The sequence below is a fragment of the Camelus ferus genome, chromosome 11 (assembly GCF_009834535.1).
Source record: "Camelus ferus isolate YT-003-E chromosome 11, BCGSAC_Cfer_1.0, whole genome shotgun sequence".
Taxonomy (NCBI): Eukaryota; Metazoa; Chordata; class Mammalia; order Artiodactyla; family Camelidae; genus Camelus; species Camelus ferus.
The window spans coordinates 909821-930913 of record NC_045706.1 but is presented as its reverse complement, the minus strand read 5'-3'; the positions used below and the strand labels follow the sequence as shown (position 1 = coordinate 930913).

Genomic DNA, 21093 nt, shown 5'->3' with positions numbered 1-21093 from the left:
AGCTTGTGTCCCGTGACCTCGTTAGAGTCACTTATTTCGTGACATTTTTTGTAGATTGCTAAGGATTTTCTATGTAGATGATCAGCTTGCCTGAAACCAAAGGCAGTTTTACATCTTCGTCTCCAACCTGTGTGCCTTCTATTTCTTTTTCTTACTGTATTGCATCGGCAGATCTTCAGTTCTGTGAAGGTGGGAGTGGGCACCCTTGCCTTGTTCCGGAGCTCAGGGAGCAGGTGTTGAATCTGTCAGCAGGAAGCACACGTTAGCTGTGAATTTTTCAGATGTCACTTTCTCAAATTTAGGAAGTTTCCTTGATCTTTAGTCGGTTGGGAGTGTTTAATCACAAAAAGGAGGTTAAATTTTGTCAAATACCTTTTCTAAATTTGATTACCTGATCGTGCAAAATTGGAAACAACCTAAACTTGCAATGCGAGGGCATCCCCAATCAGGTGAATCCCAAAGTGCTCACTTAGAGAGAGTGTTCGGTCCTGCCAGAGCCACTCACGTCATGGTGCTGGGCTTGAGGGAGGGGTCAGCACGACCAGCGCTGGGTATGCGGCTAAGTGTGAACACCCCCGGCAGAAATGCCACCAAAACGCTAACAGTGCCGGGCGACCTGCAGAGAAACCCTGAGCGGTTGCACTTCCTCCTCACACTCTGTCCACAGCTCTCCTTTTTTCAAACATTTTGTGAGGAGCATGTGACTTGCACGAGGAAATTTCCAGTAAGCTGGCACAAGGCCACCTAAGCCAGTGACCGGCACGTGTTTCCCGCCTGCTCTCCTGTGGGAATCTCGGCCTCCGGCGACATTACCGCCTTTCCGTGGTGTCTGGAGTGGCGCACAGCGCAGAGCAGGTGTGCAATAAAAACCAGCTGGAGGAATAATGAATAAGTGAAGAGATGGCTGGGTGCAGGTGAAGGCCACGCCATGCTGCCGGGGACCGGCACCTGTGCTTACTGCTGTGTGAAGGTGGCCAGCGTTTTGGTCTCAAAGCCTCAGTCTCCTTACCCATAAAACAGAGATACATACCTCGTAAGCCTGCTGTGAGGACGAAAAACAAGGATTGTAAGGCACCTCACACAGAACTAGCGCCTGCCGAGGGACAGCAACCGTTAAACTGATTAACGAGGAAGGTATCCAGATAGTTCAGAAGAAAGGAGCCCTCCCTTCCCGGATGAATTTGAGGTCAGCTAATAAAATGCCCACTAACTGACTCACGGCAGGAACACCTCTGCCTGAAGCGACCGAGTCCAGACCCTCAAAAAGAGGACAGAGCCCTGAATTCCTTTCATTCCGCGTCCAACCAGGCTGTCTGCTTACAGAAAATTATCTTGAGTCAGTCAGTTAACCCAGTGTTATATATGATGGAATTAGGTTGACCCACATGGCAGGGGTATTGAAGACTGATTATTAAATGATTGAAACACATTTTGTAACTACAAAGTGCCATCTATCCATATTTCCATCCACCTACCTACCTACCTACCTACCCATCCATCCATCCATCCATCCAACCCTCCCTCCATCAATCTATCTGCTGAAGGGTAGTTTTTAAGCTTGTGGGCAAGGAATCCCAGCTGTCAACCTCTCAACCATCTGGTAATCTGAGTTCAGATGTAAATCGGTTACTACCTCAAACTAAGTACCGATGTGATATGTAGTGGCCAACGTGCCGCCCTTTTTGAAAAAGCTTGCAGCACATTGTTGTTTAACCAGAGAGCTGGGTCAGTCTCCCTCCCGGGAGCCCGGAGAGTGACTGGCTAAGTGGGCTGGTTTGGACGAAGTGGGCTGGCTCCTCCAGGGAATTCATGTCACAGCTCTGGCTGCCCCCACTCCCCTCCTCTGCGCATGAACGCTGAGGGGCTGCATCCAGATGCCAGGTGGGCCAGGCCTCTCCTGAAGCCAGGTAAGTGGGCTTTGAGAACTTTCCCCTTCCCCTTCTTTTGGCAAAGGTAACAGACATGGAGCGATACTCCAAAGGCAAAGAGCAAGAGCACCAAGCAGAAGCGGTTCTGTGAATGTGGTTCTAACCCGGGTGACGTCAGTGTTCAACGTCTCCCTGAAAGTTGGGCAGCCCTGGCCCTGGGCGTGGTGATGGCTCTGGGGTGTCATTGACTCACGTGATACACGTTTACGGAGTGCTTCTCTGTGACAGGCTGTACCTGTGTGGTGGGGGAGGGGAGGCAGTCAACAGGCAGAGGGGAATGAGAGCCTGGTTTCTGGGTGAGATGGGTGATGTTGGGGGCACAAGGGGTGTGGTGGGTGGGTTGGGGGGGATCTGACAGAGGAAGGGGCATGTGAGAAGCCTGACAAGTCAGAGGAAGCCAATCAAGTCGCCTCTGGGGCACAGAGACAAACAAAGCTGCCATGGCCCTGACTCAGCCATGGGCCGATGAGCTACTACGTGGGCCTGTGGAGTGTGAGCCTCGGAGCAGGGGTGAAGCAGGGATCTGCTGCTGTCTGCTGGGTTGGGGATGCTCCTCCCAGGGTGACAGCCAGGCACAGGGCAGAGTCAGGAGATGGTGGTGACCTCCTGACGGCGGTGAGGATGGCCCCAGTAGACTGTGGGCACAAGAAGCCTGGTTTGAGGGCCTGAAAGAGAGGGGCCCATTGGCCCTGGGAGCAAAGACTGGTGGACTTTAGGGAGCGGGTTGGCAGTGAAGGGAGTGGAGAGTTGGAAGAACGAGGGAGCTGCAGAGCTGAGGGTGTGACCCAGCAGGGGTGGCCGCGTGGAGTCTCAGAAGCTGGTGGGCCTGCTGACTCAGTGGGAGGCTCTGGGACTGCGAATCCTCCCTTGGCGAAGGGTAAGGGCGTCTGCTGGGTAGGGACCTGTTGGTGGCTTGGAGAGAGATGGCGGAGGGGTGAAGTGACATCTTGGAGCCATGAAGGCTCCACGTTGAGAAGCCCAGAGGTCTGGTGCTCCTCTGAGGGGCGCCAGGGGCAGGGGCTGGGGGCTCTCTGGCTTAGTTTTCTGTAATTCGGGTGCAGCCTCAGAACGGATGAGTTTGTATGTATGCGAGCACCTGTGTGCAGGTGTGCATGGGCATTCCTGGGCCACTGTGGGCAGGAGAGGGAGGGAGGAAACAGCAATACCACCTCTTAGGAAACAGGTTCCAGGCCTCAGAGACGTCCCCACGTTTGGCTCCTGCTAAGGGCATCTGCGGCACGTGCTGCTTTTGCAAAGAAGTTAAATGGGAGATGCTCCTGCTGCTGAACCAGAATACACAGAGCCGGCAGCCTCAGCAGCAGCTCTGGAGGCTGGAAGCCAGGGGTGCAGCTCTGCTTAGGGAGAGAGCTCTTTTCCTGGTCTGTGGACGGCCAGCCACCTTCTTGCTGTGTGTTCACATGACCTCTTCCTTGTCTTCTGTTCAGGGTGGGAGGCTGTGGGGACAGCAGGTGCCCCAGGGTGTCTCCTTATAAGAACACTAATGCTGTTGGAAAAGGGCCCCACCCTCATGACCTCATTTAACCTTCATTAACTTCCTTAGAGGCCCCATCCCCACATGCAGCCACAGGGGGTGGAGGGGAGGGGTGGTGTTGGGCTTCAACCCATGAATTTTGGGGGACACATTTAGTCCACAGCTGATAGTTGCTGAATGACAGGACAGTGGTTTTCAGTGAAGCGGGGTCTGGTTGTCAGGCTAAGGGGTCGCTGCAGGCAGGGTCCTGATGGGTCACCAGGCGGAGGTGATGCCTTCTTTCCCTGCAGGGCCTGCAGCCCGCCCGCACCGCCCTGGCAGGCGGTGCCTGTCACCTGCCCTAAGGGAGCAGTGCGCACGTCTCTTGTGCGATCCAGAGCGCAGGTAGGGCCCGTTCTCCGTGGACACTGTCCCCCCCAGGGCGGTGGACAGGTGGCCTGCGCGCGCGGGCAAGAGGATCTCGGCCACGGGGTCACTGCCACCTGCCGCTACCTGGTGGATAGAACCTAGTGCCAGCGTTTGTGTTGGCGGCTATTTGTCACCTTTCACTGCACAGTCCGGACGTCTACAGCCACCAGTGTGGCCCTTTCATTACTGCAGACCGCCTGGCGCGGGCGGGCTGGAGCGCTCTCCGGTCTGGCGGCTTGGCCTCGCGGCCTTCCCCTTTGCAGGTCCAGCGCGGTCCTCACAGGACCACTCGCTCCCACCACAGAGGCTCAAGGAGGCGCGCCCTGTCTGAGTCTCGAGCAGCGCGCAGCCCCTTTAAGACGCGCCTTCGGAGCAGGCCCGTGACGTCACAGGGGTTCGGAGGGCGGAGTCGGTGTGCGGGGCGGGGCGGGGCGGGGCGGGGCGGGGAGGCCGCTGAGTGACAGGAGCGTGGCCAAACGCGGCCGGGGCCGACGCAGATCGCCCCGCGCAGGTCCCGCCCCTCAGGCCCTGCCTGGCTTCCGCACCCAGCCCCTCCCTGCCCCTCCCACGCCAGCCCCGCCCCCTCACCCGGCCCCACCCCTCACCCGTCCCGCCCCCTCGCAGGCCTCGCCCCTCGAAGCCCCGCCCCCGAGGCCCCGCCCCGTCCCCGCTCGCCCCGCCCCCGGCCCGGGCGGGCCTCGCCTCAGCGATCGGCGGCGGCGGCGCTGCGGGAGCTCCGGCGGCCGCGATCCTAATGGCTGCGCGCGGGCCGCGGTGAGCGCGGGCGGAGAGCGACGGGCGCGAGGCCGCGGAGCAGCGAGAGCGAGCGCGGCCGGACCCCGGCCAGGCCCGGCCCGACCCGCCGAGCCCGCGATGCGCCCCGGGGCCACCCCGCGGCGCAGCTGACGCCGCGGCCCTCGGAGACCCCGGCCGGCCGGCTCCCAGCGAGCGGCCGCCCCGGCCCAGGCCGCGATGGCGGGGAAGGCGTCCGCCTCGGGCACCGCTGTGCTGCTGGTCACGGCCAACGTGGGCTCGCTCTTCGACGACGTAAGTGTGGCGCTGGACCCTGGGACCCTACACCCCGGACCCTGAGCCCCCGGACACTGAGTCCCGGGACCTCGGATCCCGGACCCTGGACCCGAGCCCCGGATCCTGGGACCCTGGACCAGGACACTGAGCCCTGGGACCCCAGACACTGGACACTGAGCCCTGGGACCCCGGGACCCAGGACTCCAGCCCTGAACCCTGGCCCTGAGCCCTGGAATCCTGGTCCCCCAGCCCCGGCCTTCAGACTCCATAGGTTGAACCCTACGGAGTCCCTAAACCCCGGTCCTCATCCCTGTCCGAGGTCCCAGATCCTGACCCCAGACCCCTAGTCTGAGGACCCCATACCCTGAACTTGGCCCCAACCCTGGTACCGAATCTTGACCCCAGAACCTCAGCCCTGAGCCCTGGTCACCAAAACCCAGCCCTTGTCTCCCGAAGCCGGATCTCTGACTTGTGGCCTCTCACTCCCGACCCTCAGTGGCCCTGGCGCTGCTCGTCCGCCTGCCTCGCTGTCTGCCTGGCAGTCTGCGGCTGCTCTGAGGTGTAGGCGCCCTCATTTTACCTTGTAACTTAGTATCTCTCTAGTTTGCAAACAAGGGGCTTCTGTTGAAAGCCCTGGAGGACTTTATGTTTCTTGTTTATTAAAGAGAAAGATGCGGGAAGCTTTTCAAGGCCAGAAAAAAGGATGCTGACAGTCCAAGGCCTTTACCTTCTGGGGCCTCCCACCCAGGCACCCGAGGCCCTTGGGAGAAGTGCCAGCCGAGGCCCGGTGCTCCCCACGCTCCCGAGGCAGGCCGAGGCTGACCTAGTTCGGCGTTGCAGCCACGGTGCCACCCCGCTGTTGGTACTTACGCTGCCAACCCAAATAAAGCAGAACGCGTCTCCAAGTGGCGTGCTTGTTTAAGAAAAAAGTGTGATGGCCCAGATGGAGCCTGAGGTGGCCTCGCACTGCCCTCCCCGCCCTCCCTGGGTCAGCAGTGGGGTGGCCGCTTCGGGGTGCAGACCACTGGTGCAAACGCCACTTCCATCCCTGCTTCTGCCCAGCCTCCCTGTGCTGGCAGCAAGCTTGGGGTAAGAGTTTCAGTAGGCTCAGTTCATGGACAGGCAAGGTGTGATTTTATTAATGAAAGGTAGGCGCTGTTTTGGCGTTTTTCTTATTTTGACTTCCGGGCGCCATGTATTACACTTCCCTGCTGGACATGAGCTGCTTGCCCTCTGACTGTCACGGACAGGACAACTCTATCTAGTTTCGTGTTTGATCCTTTTCTACAAAAGTGCTCGCTATGGGTGTGTGTCTATATATTTAGCGTTCTATTCTCGGCTTTCCAGTAACATCCACTAGAACATGGTTTCACTCAGATGATTCAGATCCGTTAGTTGTGGCTTTAAAGCCTCAGAAATGTCAGGAGAATGAAGCATGGTGGGGCACTGTAGTCTCAAAGGGAAAAGAATTTTGCTGTGCAAACATTCTTTCCAGTAATCTTTGATTCCTAGTTCTAGCATTTTTGTTGTGTTTTGACTGTATACGCACACTTCTTGTTGATGTGAAAATGGGTAACTTCATTCATTCTTGTTTAGCAACGTGGTCTCTCTGAATGTTCATTTTTCTCAAAGTCTGTGTGGGGTTTTGCATCATGTTTATATCGGGAAGGAACATTTATTTTGATGAACAGTGCACAGGTTAATTCTGCAAGATGTCTTTGCTGTATCTGTCCTAACGCCTGGGTTTCTGACTGTGTGCAGCTGGGTCCAGAGGGCGGGAGCCGTCCTTCCTCAGTGGTGTGGAAAGGCAGGGGTGGGCGTTAACCAGTCCCCTTGGAAGCCTGGTGGGTGGAAACAGCAAATTCTTGAGTGAAGGAAATTTTAACTCCTCGGTTTACTGTAGGTTTCGGAAGATCTGCTCAGTGACTCTCTCTGTGTGACGTGTGCCCATGCTGACAGACACTGTCTTCAGATGGTGGCCAGGCCTGGGGAGGGACTCGTTCTTGCCAGGCTTCTCCATCTGGAAGCCAAGCTCTGCTGTGCGACCAGGACTCACAGTGGGCGCTGGTGGCCTCTCCTTGGAGGGCGTGGGCCGAGGAGGAGGGCTCTGACTTGGAAGCGGACGGGCCCTGCTGGGAAGGACACGGTTCCCTCTCGTGCACATGGGACAGGTGATGCGTGTTTGCTTTTGCAAGTTTCGTGGTCATCCCTTGTCACTTCCTCCCCATCCAGCACGACTCCCTGAAGCTCTGGATGTGAACTGTGACCACTGGTTTGGCCCTAACATCCTGCGACCCAGAGGGCGTCTTATCTGGCAGGCTGCTGTGTTCTTGTCAGCACACCTGGCTCCGTCGGGTCCCAGGGTGGCGTGGCTGCTCTAGTCCCCACAGAGGCCCATCAGGTGCTCCTCCCCCTGTGATGTCATACACAAAGGTGAAGAAGACATGTTTACATTGGTCCTCAAACTTCTACCCTTGCGTTCTTAGGAGTCACGGAGGACCCCGAAGTGTTCTCGGCCGTGTAGCTCGTGACACCAGTATTTACCGTGTCAGGGGCAGGGGCTGAGAAAGTGGCAGCAGCTGTTAGAGGATGACGTCATCACACGTCACACAGCGCTCCCGCCCGGACGGAGAGGGTGGAAGGTGACCCACTGTGTACACTGTTAAGGGCGTAGCTGTGTGGCCTGTCCAACCCCGACCAGGGCTCTGGACCCTCACCCGCAGGACCCCTGTCCTAGCTGGGGGCCCTCCTGAACCTGCGGGGAAGAGCGTCTCCCTGGTGGGGCCTAGGTGTGGCTGGGGCTGCCTGTGCTGTCTCCAGATTGGCCTCGGAGGGTCCCAGGCTGTTCCGTGGTGCCCACGCGGGGCCCAGCTGTTGCCACCCATTTGCCCACAAGGAGTGGCTGGGCGGCACAGCTCACTGTTTTGCTTGAGACGGCTGGATTTTCCATAAGTGAGGTTTCTAGCTTTTGGTTCTTTATGTGTTTTTTTCTTTTCTTTTCTTTTCTTTTTTGCTAGAAGTGAACTGAGAAGGTGAATTCTTGCAGGCTGTGGTTTCAAAACTCGGTCCCACCCTTACATGGTAAGGCTGTTTCTTGGGAAGGAGACTTAGCCAAGCGGTAGGATTCTGAGAGCACAGTTCGCTCTTGGGTGTCTGCCTGGAGGGCCCTGTCCTGTTGCTTATTCGGAGCTGCATGTCAATTTTGAGCTGGTTTCCCTTTTTCTCCACCCCACCTGGGGATTGCAGAGCGCTGTGCAGATTGCAGAGCGCTGTGCGGTGGCCCCCAAGCCCCTCCCCTGGGCTGGGCGGGGTGGCCGGGGCCTCGGCGCCCTCAGTTGTGCCCTGGTGGCCTGGTTCCCATCCCACCTGGGAAGCTCCCTGACCCCGTGTCCCCTCCAGCTACCACAGGGTGTCCTCTGTCTCCTCCACCTCAGAGCTGCGTGCGGGGCCGTCCCTGCCTCTCCTCCCCACCCCCACCCACTCCAGCTCAGGGCGAGGTGAGGTCTGCTGGGACCTCGTGCGGGGCCGTCCATCCATCCCGGTCCTGTTCACTTGCTCTGACAGCATGGATTCCTCTGCTTCTTCCAGGAATGTTGTTTGATGATGGCGTCACGTGAAGTGTACGATCTGCTGGCCTTTAGTGTGTTCACAGAGCTGTTCAGCTATCTCCACGGTCAGTTTTAGCACTTTTTTTTGTACCTGAAAAAGAATAACTCCGTGGCCTTAGCAGCCACCCCACCCCGGCCGGTTCCCTCTATCTCCCCTGAACCCAGCCCCTGGTCATCACCAGTCCACTTCCTGTCTCTGTGTGTTTACCTTTTCTGGATGTTTCACATGAATGGAGTCATGCACGTGGCCTTGTGCATCGTGCCTTCAGAGCCCAGCGTGTGTCAGCGCCCGACTCCGGTCGGCGTGGCGCGGGTCCCGCTGTGCGGCTGGGCTGTGCCTTGCTCCCCCCTCACCAGCTGGCGGCCGCTTGGCAGCCTGCACCTTTGGTCTGTAGTGGATACTCACTCCTGAGTTTGTGTGTGGATGTCTTCACTCCTCCTGGGCACGTTCCCGGGGTGAAGACTTCTGGGTTTTGGTGACTTGCGTTTAACCTTTTGAGGAACTGCCAGCCGCTTCCCCATTCTGCGTTTCCACCAGCAGGGCGGGAGGACTGATTTCTCCACATCCTCCCATGCTCAGTCTTCTCTGTCTTTCTGCAAAGATGTGCGTTTGGCTCTCACCTCCTCCCGTCATGGCCGCCCGTCTCCAGCCACACTGGCTTTCTGGGTAGTTTCTGCAGACTCAGGTGTTTTAACTAGCGTCTCTCTGCGGATGCCCAGCAGGCAGGACGGAGACCCAGGCCCAGAGCCCAGCCAGCAGCACCATGGGGACTGGCCCTCTAACTCTGCCATCACTCGGGAAACTCGTGCATAAGGCCAGGCCATGAAGCAGTGACCAGTTTTTGTCAAAGACATTGGGGCTTCCAAATTTCAGAGGCGTAGGTGTCTCTACTGTTCAGACAGCCCCCCAAACCCCCAAGCCGGCTCCGGGCACTGGGGCAGGGGTGGGGCTGACAGGCCGGGCCTCTTCCCAGGCTCCCTCCGGGCACTCCTGGCCCCTCGTTCCACCGGGATGGCCCATGGCGGAGGTGTCTCTGCATTCTTCTGGCATTACTGCCTCTAAGCTGCAATCTCAGTGGACTTTGTGGGAATTTGGTCTGCTTGCCTGAGTTTGGGACTCTGTAGATGTCCTCTCTGATGGGGGAGTTACAGAACTGGGACCAGGCCTGTCCCTAGGGCAGTAGGGCCCAAGGAGACAGGGTCTCAGCCTGGTCACCCGAAGAAGCCGCCAGGAAGCCACACCTGCACCCTGTCCACAGTCCTGCAGTCTGACAAGCTCTGTGCGGTTGGAATTTGAAACCAGTTTGCAGGCGGTTTTTGCCCCCGGTCCCCTGCCGACGTCCTAGGTCTCAGGGCGGCTGTTCTCCCTGTCCTGGGCGGGCTGCCGAGGGCACACTTTCATCTGCAGCGTCTCCTCCTTTTATTGGCTCTGGAGGTGCTGAGGGAGGGGTAGGGTTACTGGTGGGGGAGGCACTTCTTAGATTTAAAGTCTCAAATATCTTGCATGTTTGGAATCCGGTGATGTGCACACCGCCGGAAGGCCTGCTGGACAGCCCTGGAGGATGCTGACACGAGCCGTTTACGACGCTGCCTGGGGGCAGGGCGGGACTCGCTAAGGGACTGGGGCGTGATGGCTGCTTAAATGTTGACCGCCTCAGGGTCTGTCCTGGGGGTGGGCGGCGGCATCTCCTGTTGGGAGGAACGGGGTCCAGGAGTCTAGTCAGGAAGGCAGCGGAGGGTCTCAGTGGCGTCACGGTCGCCTGTCTGTTGCCATGTTTGTGGACACTCCCTGCTCTCCCCGTGTTTCTGTGTGGGCCCTTCCCACTTAAGCTAGCTTAGGGGGAGTGACCGTAGGGCCCAGGGAGGGGGGCCTCAGAGAGAATGTGGCAGGTTCCCCAGATGAGCACAGGTGACTCCCGAGGTCTACCTTCTGTTGCTGCTGTGGTTACTTGGGGCACATGGACTCTGTCTGAGCCTGAGAGGTGCCAGCGTGAGCTCCTCTGTAGGGCCGGTGCTGGGCCGGGCCCCTCCCAGCGTGGCCCTGAGCTCATGGGGGAGCTTGGATGCTCACACACGCCGTCCTGGCGAAGACACTGCAGAGAGAGCCGTTGGGAGTCATATTAGTGATGCGTGAGGACGAAGCAGCACCAGGGCCGCTGGCTGCGGTGAGGTGATGAGAGCAGTCACCGCGCAGTGGCATCACGCGATGAGTTACGTGACTCTGGAGTGGGCAAGGTTGGGGTCGCCTGCTCCTCCCCGCGCCTGTGGGGCCCCCGTCCCTTGTTGGTCTGGGGAAGCACCTCGGACCTCCCGCCATCCTCCAGGCCCTTCTTTATTCCTGGTCCCTGCATCTGCCTGGCTCTGTTGACGAGAGTTTAGAGGGCACTGGCAGTTTTCTAAAACTTAAAATTTGAGTTTACAAGGTTCGTTTCGGGAGACAGAAGTGGTCCCGGGACAGGGCGTCCCCTCGGGTCTGCTGCGTGGGCGGCGGCGGGGGCCTGGCGGCTCAGTTGTGGGGAGCGGCGAGCAGGAGGAGTGGGGCTGAGGCTGGCTCTGGGGAGGTGTGGGGTGGCCGGCCTCCGTGCACCGGTGATGTGAGACCCCGCGGGAGCTGGTTGGGCCGCGCGGGGATGTGACGATCTGGAGTGGGTCAGGGAGGACCGGCTGCACCCACAGCTGGTCTTGATGCCCGCACGCAGGAGGGGGTTTCCTGGGCTGACGACAGGCTCAAGGAGGTTTGGTTCTCCCTTGAGTGAACGAGAAGTCAGCTCCATCCTCAGGAGAACGGCTGTGGGGTCACAGTGGGTCACGGTGACCTTTGGCCCTTGACTTCTCAGTCCTTCGCTCTGACCAAAGGGAGTCAGTGGGGCTGCCCTCCCTCCCTGTCTGAGCAGAGCGGCCTGAGGTCTGACCTCATCTGAACTACCCGGGAGGACTCTTCTCGGGGGTCTCTGGGCACTGCAGAGCCACGCAGAATCTCCACCCCTGTGTCTGCACTCTGGCCCTGGTCACTTCATGTCTGCAAGGCCTTCCTGGCTCATCTGGCCCGTGAGTACCGGAGTTTGTGTCTGGGACTGTGTCCTGGACGTCAGGGGCCCGTTTCCCCCTTGGCAGAGTCCAGCTGTTGTTCTGGTTTGAGGACAGCCCTCCTTCTCTGCTCCACCTCTCAGGGCTGCTGAATGACTAGTAGTTATTTTAGGAACCAAAAGAGATTTGAAAGAAGAAGGTGCAGCTTGAGTCGGGGTCTCTGTGGGGGGAATTCCACCTTTAGTGCCCAGTGCAGGGCCATGCAGAAGGGTCGCCACTGCTGCGATCAGCTCTGCCGTCCATCATGACAGGGCCCTTTGGTGCATCAGGGAGGGAGGGGTGACAGTGGCACAGTGGCACAGTGGCTGTGGCAGGTGAGGGAGGGAGTGGATGCCCTGGCAGGTATGAGGCTCTGGTGTTGGCCGGTGCCCCCGGCACCTGACTCCTGAGTTGCGGGGCCTCTGTCCTCTCCTTCCCTGGGAGGCCTCCGTGGACAGCAGCCTCGTCCTCACCCGTGTCCCTGCCTGAGCAGCGCCCAGGCTGCCTGGCGGGTCCGTCCCTGAGAGCGGACTCATGTCTGTGGCCGATGGGACAGCCTCACTGGGCTGCCCGTCGCTGCCTGAGAGGAGCCTCCCGCTCCCGCCGCTCCCCTGCCTGGGGTCGGGGACCTGTGGCCCCTGCCCCGCCCCGTTGTGCGCCTGTAGCTGCACTGGTCCTCCTGTGCCCGGAGGGGACGTGCTTTCCTGTCTCTGTGCTTTGGCCTAAGCCGCTCCTTCCCGAGGAGTCCCCTTGGCCGCCGGTGGCGGGATGTCCTCTCCCCCTGGTAACAGCTCAGTGTCCCCAGCTTCATGCTGCTTTCTCCATCCCTCCCTCTCTCTCCACCTCAGCTAATCACAAGTTTTGTGCTTTTGTTCTGTTTGGTTGCGCTCAGGTGTGCTGGCCTCTGACTGGCAGGGCAGGAGTGGGATCTGGGTTCTGCCCGACTGGGCGGGGCTGAGGGGCCGTGGCTGTTGGGAACCAGGGGAGCTGCAAGCCTTCTGGGTTCTGGGACCCTGACCATGTCCAGGGCCACCAACGCTCCGTCAGAGCAGGGGTGGGGACTGAGTTGGGAAAAGTTTGTGCCCCGCTGACCTGGCAACCCCGGACACCTGGGGACAAGCGTCAGGGCAGCTCTTGGGGCCGAGGGGTTGGTGGGGAGGTCTGCAGGTGCTGGGGCTCAGCTGTCTCTTCCTCTGCACTTGTGACAGTTTGGTGGAGGCACACAGTTCACCCGGTGTGAGTGTACAGGGCAGCAGAAAACATTTGCCGTCGCGCAGTCACCACCACGCCTCGGTTTTACACACGGCCTCCCCAGCCTTTGGCAGAGCTCAGCCCCAGCCCCTGGGCCTACTTCGTGGCTCCAGTTCTGCCCTCCCCACAGTCTCACGTCTCAGCGTCAGGCTGTGGTCCTTGTGTCCCTTCTCGCGCTGGACACTGTTCCATTAGGTGGCCGTGGGGTGGTTCCTGGCTGGGCCTCCATGAACGGTGGCGTGCAGTCTCTGGGTGGACGTGGTGCTTGTGTCTCAGGGGTGCGGGGGCTGGCCGTGTGGCCGGGGAAGGTTTATGCTTTCCGGGCGCTGCCTGCCCGCTCTCCGGAGCAGCGGCTCCATCCCGCACGCCCCGGCCGTGTGCTCCAGCACACCGCCCTGCCGGCCGGCACGTGCTGCTGCCCCTTGGATTGTGGGTGTGCGGCTGGGTCTCCTTGTGGTTGCTGTTTGCATTTTCTGGCCTCTGTTTCCCAACAGTAGGCATCCCACCAAGTAGGCGCCACATCGACAGTGGTTTTTGGCAAACTGTTGACTGTGTGGTTGGGGTGGTCACACTTCTCAGTCTCTCTGTGAGTGGGGCAGAGGGTGCCGGAGCCCCCACGAGAGGCCTTCTCTGCTTAGACAAGAGGTGGCTGTGATGGGGGCACACCTCTGAGCACAGTTACGCCGGGGAGGGGGCCGCCTCAGCTCTGCCCGTGGCCTGGGGTGGGCGGCGGGCTGCCTCATCTCCACCGGGTTGGCAGGGTGGCCAGCTCACACGCCCCGGGGTGTGCCGGTCAGTCTGTGCTGTTATCCATCTGTATGAGGTGGGCAGGAGCGGGGAGGGCTCCCTGAAGGATTGTCCGCCTCTCCTCCCGCTGGCCTGGACGTGGACACTGCCGCGGGTTAGGGGAAGAGAGCCCCTCTCCCAGGGGGGTTCTTTTCTCCCAGTCTCTGAGGTGTGATGGTCCCTCTGGGGGACTGTCCTCTACTCCCGCCCCTTTGCCTCTCTCCTTGGGGTCCGCGCAGCTATCACGCCCGGCGCTGTCTTGGACCATCGCCAGCAGGTCTGCCGGGGCCTTGCCTGCCGGGCTGCTCCACGGTGCACCCACCTGGGCCGCAGACGCCTCCCAGGCGGGGGTTCTGGGAGTGGGCAGCTCTGGCCCTGAAGCTGTGGGGAGCCGGCCTGCAGGATAGGAGGTCAGCCCTGTGGGGCTGGCAGGTGTGTCGCCTTCTTGATGGGCACGTGGCCGTACTGGTCTGGGTTCGAGGTCTGGAGAGGACAGTGCCTCCGCAGGTGTCAGACACGGTATTTCCAGACACTTCATGCTGGAGGAACATGAGGGAGAGCCGACTCAGGGCCCATTTTTCTGTTTAGGGAAAGTGTTTTTACCATGGAGGTGACAAGTCTTCAGGCTCCTAGAGGCCTGCCTCTGGCCTGGCCAGGCCTCCTGCCGCCTGTGTCAACTCGGCATGGCGTTGTGGGGCCGATGGTGCCAGACCCGGCGGCCATCTCTTCCTAGTTGGCTTTTGGTTGCACGAGCCTCCCTGCTCGGGCCTGGCTGTCCTTGGGTTGGGGTGGGCCGTGCGCTCAGGGCCCCGTGGCCACCTGGCGGAGGCTGCACTGGGGTGCTGGTGGCCTCGTTGGCTACGCTGCTCATCAGTCTTAGGGTCCTGAGGATGAGTTGGGACAGCTGCCCCCACCCCAGCACGAGCCCAGCTCCGAGCAGCCTGTGTTGCCTACACAGGGTTTTGGGCAGCTGTTAGTGGACACTGCCAGCTCCGTAAGATGGTGGGTGGGGAGTTGGGGTGGGAGGAGCTCTGGCCACAGTGGGAGCCCATATTGGGGAACCAGAGACCTGGGTCGAGTGTCAGTGCATTTAAAACCCTCAGGAGGCCTCTCTCTGCAGAGTCCTTGGCAGCCGTTTCACTGAGAGGCGGCCCCGAAGGGGTAGGGAGGGACGGACTCACCTGTCACGTTTGCCCAGAGGCGCCCCCGGCTGCTCTCAGGGCCCTCTGCCTGCTCTGTGTCCCAGGGCTTGATTGGGGCGCGTTGGTGGCGCTGGCTTTTCCCCGCAGCTTGGGGCAGAGCTCGCTTTGTGTTTGCTGAGTTGTAGTTCAGGGTGATCTGGGCTTTACTTTCAGTTGGGTTTGTTCTGTTAAGAGTGACATCTGTCCAAGTAACAAACAAATTTGCGGGGACATATGTTTTGCTTTTATTTTCTCCTTCATCACTGTTACGGTTTTTCGGATCTGTTGCAACTTCCTGTTTTTGCTGTAGCGCGGTCATCCCCCTCGTGGCGGCATCCCACCGGGCGTGCTGTGCGCGCAGCCCCGGAGGAGGCTGTGGGCTGGGCTGCGCGTGTGGGAAGAGGGTCATGGTCATTAGTGCTGCTGACGGAATGTGGGTGAGTGGGGGTCACTGACCCGCAGGAGACACGAGCTCTGGTGCCAGTGGCTGATTCGGGGACTGTCTCACCTGCATCGCTGCATCCCCCGCCCCAGGACTCCATCCTTACCTATGTAGCTCGGGGACACTGGGTGCTGGTAGAGGGGAGTTGGGGCAGGAGGGCTGGCTGCACACGGGCCAGCTTGGTGGGCCCCCCCGTTCCTGGCTTCCAGGTTTCAGGTTGTTCTGCTGTGTGGCCCGGGTTCTACCTTGGTGGGGCTTGCAGGTGCCTGGGTGATGCGGGGACCAGGAGGCTTACTTTTAAGGACTGTTAACAACGCAGTCCCAGCGTCCTTGGGCTCTCCCTGGGTGGCCTCTTTGGAGGTGGGCCCTCTTCCCCCTGGAAGCCTTCGCAGGCAGAACCCCAGGGCCTCACCGTGCCGGCACTCCTGCCCGCATGCCGCCAGGCCCAGCTCAGTGGGCCTTCTCTGCCCTGGGCACCTGGCCGAGTGCTGAGAGCAGCCTCCCTGCAGCCCTTGTGTGCTGCTCCCCGGCCCCTACATTTCCCACATCTCCGCATCAGTCCTCAACTAAGTCAGGAGGGCCTGCGGGCAGCGGGTCTTGAGTGTGCAGCTTAGGGAGCTGGCTGGGCTGGAGAAGTCTCTGACGGAAAGAGAAGACAAGGCCTGGAGAGCAGGTGAGGTCATGGGGCAGAGAAGCGAGTGTCCTCAGATTGAGGCTCGGAGAGGTGAGGACGACAAGGGGGCCCTGGGAGCGGTGTTTTGGGAGTCTGGGGAGGAGCGTTTCAAGAAGGGCATGGGGTTGGGGGGGTACGAGTCGCAGGGCTGGGGCATCCCCAGGAGCCAGCAGGCCAGAGCCGCAGTGCGACGACGTAGCCTGAGGGGCCCATGTGTCATCAGGGCGTCACCCCTCTTAGGCACCCAGAGCTGCCCTGGCTGCTGAGCATAAGCAGGAGGTGAACATGGATCTGGGTGGTGACTTGAGAGTGGCTTAGGATGCCCAGAGATGCCCTGAGCAGAGACCACGGAGGGCCTCCTGGGGTGAGTGGCAGGGGACAAGCCCTGAAGTCTTCGGAGCCTGGGAGCCGACCAGAGGACTAAGGAAGGGGTGCCCACTAGTGCCACTGTCGGGCAGAAGCACAGTGGCAGGAAACGGGGAGCCAGGTTGCTTGGGAAGCCATGTGGCCGGCGTGGGTGGTGAGTGGTGTGGCTGGCGTGGCCTGGCTGGCCCCGGCGTGGGCGGGGAGCTGCGGAAGCCAGGCGCTGCAGGCCCGGAGGCTGTGTGCATCTGACCTTGCTGGGGCCCTGTTCCTCGAGGGCCCCGGGGAGCGCTGCTAAGGAGCCTGCTTCTGCAGCCAGGGGGAGGTGCGCAGAGGCGGGAGGTGCTGCCGCTTGGTCTCCCCGGGCTTGGGTCTTGCCTGTCGGCAGGCAGCCCCTCCTCCAGGCACACGGGCCAGTGGAGCTGCCTGTGGCCCGCCTGTAGTTAACTACTGATAAGTGAGTCAGTCCGGAAGGGGAAGAAGAGGGAACTGAGGGCTGGGCCCAGCCTGGAGGATGAGGAGCTCTAAGCCACTCGGGGAAATGCAGCCGGAGCCATGGGCCCTTGCAGGGGTGGCCCTTGAGAGGGGTCCGTCGTGGGGCGGCTCCAGAGGACCAGGCTGACAACCTGGAAGCACCCACCTGTGTGCTGCTCAGCTCTGTCTTCCCGTTAGAATGGTTTCAGGCCGTGGGATGGTGTCAGCGCGTTGTGGCAGCTGCTGCCCTGTGAATCTGTACTGCGGACGACGAACAAAGTTCTAACATCTTGTAAGAGAACAGCACCCTTTACCTACCGGGGGGAGCTGCCTCGGGGTCTGCTTGAGCCCTGGCGTTCGGTGCGGCTGCCCAAACTGGGCACACGTGCTCGGTCTCTTCCCTCTGGAACGGGGAGACGCGATCTGTGCCCAGACCCCTGTCCCGGCGTCCCTGCATCGGGAGCGCAGAGCTGGGCGGAGGTGCCCCAGGCTGGCCCGGCCTCGTCGCGGCGGGTGGACGGAGCCCCGTGCTACAGTCACTGAGCGCGCGGGTCCCCTCGAGGAGCAGCCCCGCCGCTCCTGTCCTGCGTGGCCTGCGTCTCCGGGCTTGCTGGCGTTTTCGCTGCTGTGGGAGTCACTACCCCAAACATGCCAGGGTGTCTTCGCGGGACACACGTGGACAGTGAGCGCCCCACCCACCCCTTGCTGCCACTGCGCGGAGCCTGGGGCCTCTCTGCTCACCTTCCAGGCTCCTGCGCGGGACCCCTGGTGCCTGGCATGGGCCCAGCTCCCCGGGGCTGGTCTAAGCCGTGGTCCCGCGTGCCTGGCACATCCCCCACCCAAGTACTCGCACATCAGACGCATGCGCTTACGCTCACTCCTGCCAGTGGGGGGACCTGATGTTACACATCTCACTGAAGTTTACTTTTGTCAGACTTTGAAATGTGGCCAATCAGATGGGTGTGACGTGGCATGTGTTGTAAGTTACGTTTCCCTGGTTACTTGTAGTACCGTCTTTGAGGCTTTCCCTGGGTTTTCTAGGATCTCTGGTTTCGAATTGTGTAGCCCCTGGTGATGTTGTGTTTAAGTTACTGGAAGAGGCATTTTGATAGGTTGATTGCAGGGTTTGTGGCGTAGCGACTCCTTTTCGGTCCCTGACACTGCGTTACTTGGGGTCATTTATCCCCTCAGGGCTGCATTTACACAGAAGCCCAGAGAGGTCTGTTTACACAGAACCCTTGCCTGGATTTTCTTGTATCTCATGTGTTCACCAAATTTTGCAACTTTCTTGTGTGTTTTCTCCCACTCACCGTGACCAGAGATTGGTCAGTCTTCCACCCAAAAGCACGTGGCTGTCCCGATGTCCCTCCTCTCTGGATCCAGGGGCATCGCTTTTGTGTCTCCGCTGTGGCTGCCCCCCCGCCCAGAGCGGAGGCCTGGGCGGCTGTGCCTCGCCGGCTGACTTGCCTCCCTCTGAATGGATGTGACTGGAGCAGGGAGGGCCGCCCCAGGGCCCGCAGACCGGCTGTCGGTCAGCTGTGATGGGCTGTGGTGGGTCGTGAGGTCAGACCACATTTCAGTTAAAAGCTGAGCGAGAGCGAGTCTGACCGGTGGCGGCTGCGGGCCCCCGGTTTGTGACGTGCATGGCGGTGTGCGGGTCACAGCCTCAGGCGGGCTTTCAGCTCCGGGTCTCTGGCAGAGGTGTGGGGGCTGCTGCCTCTCCCCTCCTGGTCGCCCTCGGCTGGCTTGTGAGCGCGGGAAGGCATAGGTGCCCGGGGTGAGCCGTCGGCAGGGGCCTGCGTCCCCTCCTGCTTTGGAGGGCTGTGGTCCCCACTTCCCCTGCACCTGGCGCGCCTCAGTCCCCGTTACTGCTGAGAGTAAGCAGGTCCTCACCCGCGGTGGGTCCCAGAGTGAGTGCCAACGGAGACTGCAGTTTATGGAAAAAGCAGCCTGGTTCCAGACGGTGAGTTTCTGCGGGGCAGGCCGGGAACTCAGAGGCTGCGCGTGTGTACGCCGCTCCCGGCTGGCTCACCCTGCTGCAGGGAGCAGAGCGCCAATGGGGCGGCCTCCTGCCCAGACCGCTGGCGCACCGTGGCCCTCGCGTTGGCGTCTCTGCCTCCGCGGGTAGACGTCCCCGTCAGTTGCACTGCCCTGGAGACCTGAGTCCCCAGCGGGCGGCGTTTGGAGGGTGAGGAGCGCCGTGTAGGTGGGCCCCACGAGGTCCTTCCTGTGGCGTCTCCAGCGGGGCATGGACAGGGTGCCTGCAGCTCCAGCGTCCAAATGTTCTCTGTGCTCTGCTAGAGCCGGGAGCAGAGTCACAGGTAGGTGCAGCGCGAACGGGGGCACTGTCACTTGCTTCGTCGTGGTCCGCATGCCTGGACTCACGCTTCTGGACAGTTTGGAGGCAGGGTGGGGCCAGGTGGAGCTTCCTGGCAGCTCGGTGCCCCTGCTGGTGCCCCTGCTGGGCAGATCTGGGCTCCCGCTGGGGCCCCGGGCCTGAGCTCTGCTTGCACCTGCCGGCGCCCCAATTCCAGGGGACGCCAGAGCCTGAGGACACATGGGAATCAGTCCTCCCAATATCCCCAAAGTGAGGCTTCCCTTGCGACACCCGCCAGCCTTGAGCACAGCCTCCTCCAGGAGCCCCCCAGCCCTGAGTGGTCATGCCCGGGCACCACCACAAGCCCCCTCCTCCTCGGGCCCCGGAGCTGGCCGCTCTCCCTCTCTCTGTCCATAATTATGACCCGATGAGGTGCTGCCCAGGCAGAGCTCAGCCTGCTTCAGAAGAAAGCTCTCATCGCGTGTGGGCGGTGTGTCTGGCCTTTGTACTGGGTCCCATCTGGCCTGGGCCCCGCTGACGGCAGCACGCAGTGCCCAAGAGTCAGTCATTCCACTTGGAAGTCGGTATTGGCTGCATTGGTGGTGGTTATTATTATTCAAAAGTTGATACTGTAAGATTCGCTCTGTGTGTGTGCACAGCTTGGTGTTCTGGTACATTCATGGTGGGAGGGTGTAGTCAAGTGGCAGGACGTGTGCTTAGCACGCACAGTGTCCTAGGTTCAAGCCCCATTAAAAAAAACGGACATTCACAGAGTTGTGAAACCATCACCACTGTCTAACCTCAGAATATCTTCATCACCCCTAAAAGAAACCCAGTACGTGTTAGTCACTCCACACTGTTTCCTACCTCCAAACCCTGGCAACGACAAACCTGCTTTGTGTCTATGAGTGCGCTGATTCTGGACATTTCGTATAAACAATCAAACAACATGTGTCCAACTTCTTCTCAGCGTGTTCAGGACCCCTCCATGTGTCAGCCTGGTTCCCTTCATGACTGAAGGCTGTTTCTTTGTGTGCATAGACCACGTTTTGTGTGTCCTCTCGTCAGGTGGTGGACTTCGGCTCTTATGAATAATGCTGCTGTAAACATTTGTGTACAAGGTTTTGTGTGAACATATTTTTAATTCCCTTGGACATGTACCTACGAGTGGAATTGCTGAGTCATATGATAACTGTGTGAAACTCTTCGAGGAACCGCCAGACTTTTTTCCAAAGCATCTGCACTGTTGTGAATTCCCACCAGTGGACAAGGGTTCCAGTTTTTCCGGATCCAAAGACAACACTTGTTACTATTCGTGTTTTTGATTCTAGCTGTCCTGGTGGGTGTGACGTGGTTTTGATGATTTTGAGTGTTTTTCCACGTGCTTACTGGGTATTTTTATATCTACTCTGGAAAAATGTTTGTTTAAACTTTTGCCCATTTAAAAATTTTTTTTAAAATTGTTGAATTTTTCTTTATACGTTCTGGGTATTGGATTCTTATCAGATACAAGATTTGCAAATACTTTCTCCCGTTCTTTGCACTGTCTTTTCATATTCTTGTCTTTACACATTTGAAATTTTGATGAAGTCCAGTTTATCTGTTTTTTCTTTAGTTGCTTGTGTTTCAGATGTCACATCTAAGAAACTATTGCCTATCCAAGGTCACAAAGATTTACCCCTAACTTTCCTTCTCAGGCTTATAGTTTTAGCTCCTACACTTAGGTCCTTGATCCATGTTGAACTTATTTTTATGTGTGGTGTGAGGTAAGGGTGCTGCCTTGTTCTTTTGCATGTAACCATCTGGCTGCCCCAGCCCTGCTTGCTGGGAGGGTGGCCCTCCTCACTGCAGGGCCTTGGCATCCTTGTTCATGCCTAGTCGACCGTAAACGTACAGATTTACCCCTGGACTCTCAGTGCCGTCTTTTTTCCATCTGTACAACTGTCCTTGTGCCAGTACCACACTGCCGTTTTTTGGGACGGGGGAAGGTAATTAGGTTTACTTGTTTATTTTAATGGAGGTACCGGGGGTTGAAGCCAGGACCTCATGTGTGCTGAGCATGCGCTCTACGGCTG

The 21093-nt window shown here is 59.4% G+C and overlaps 1 protein-coding gene across 3 annotated transcripts in view; it reads left to right on the top strand.

Annotated features, from left to right (window-relative positions):
- The first annotated feature begins 4524 nt into the window (after window positions 1–4524).
- INPP5A (inositol polyphosphate-5-phosphatase A) overlaps window positions 4525–21093 on the top strand; it is a 158009-nt gene continuing 141440 nt past the window's right edge. For 2 of the 3 annotated variants that reach the window (XM_032490609.1, XM_032490606.1), the window contains exon 1: window positions 4525–4875. In XM_032490609.1, coding sequence (XP_032346500.1) covers window positions 4801–4875 — 75 coding nt within the window. In that variant the 5' untranslated portion in view covers window positions 4525–4800. The remainder of the gene's footprint in view (window positions 4876–21093) is intronic. The other variant, XM_032490608.1, reaches the window with a different exon arrangement.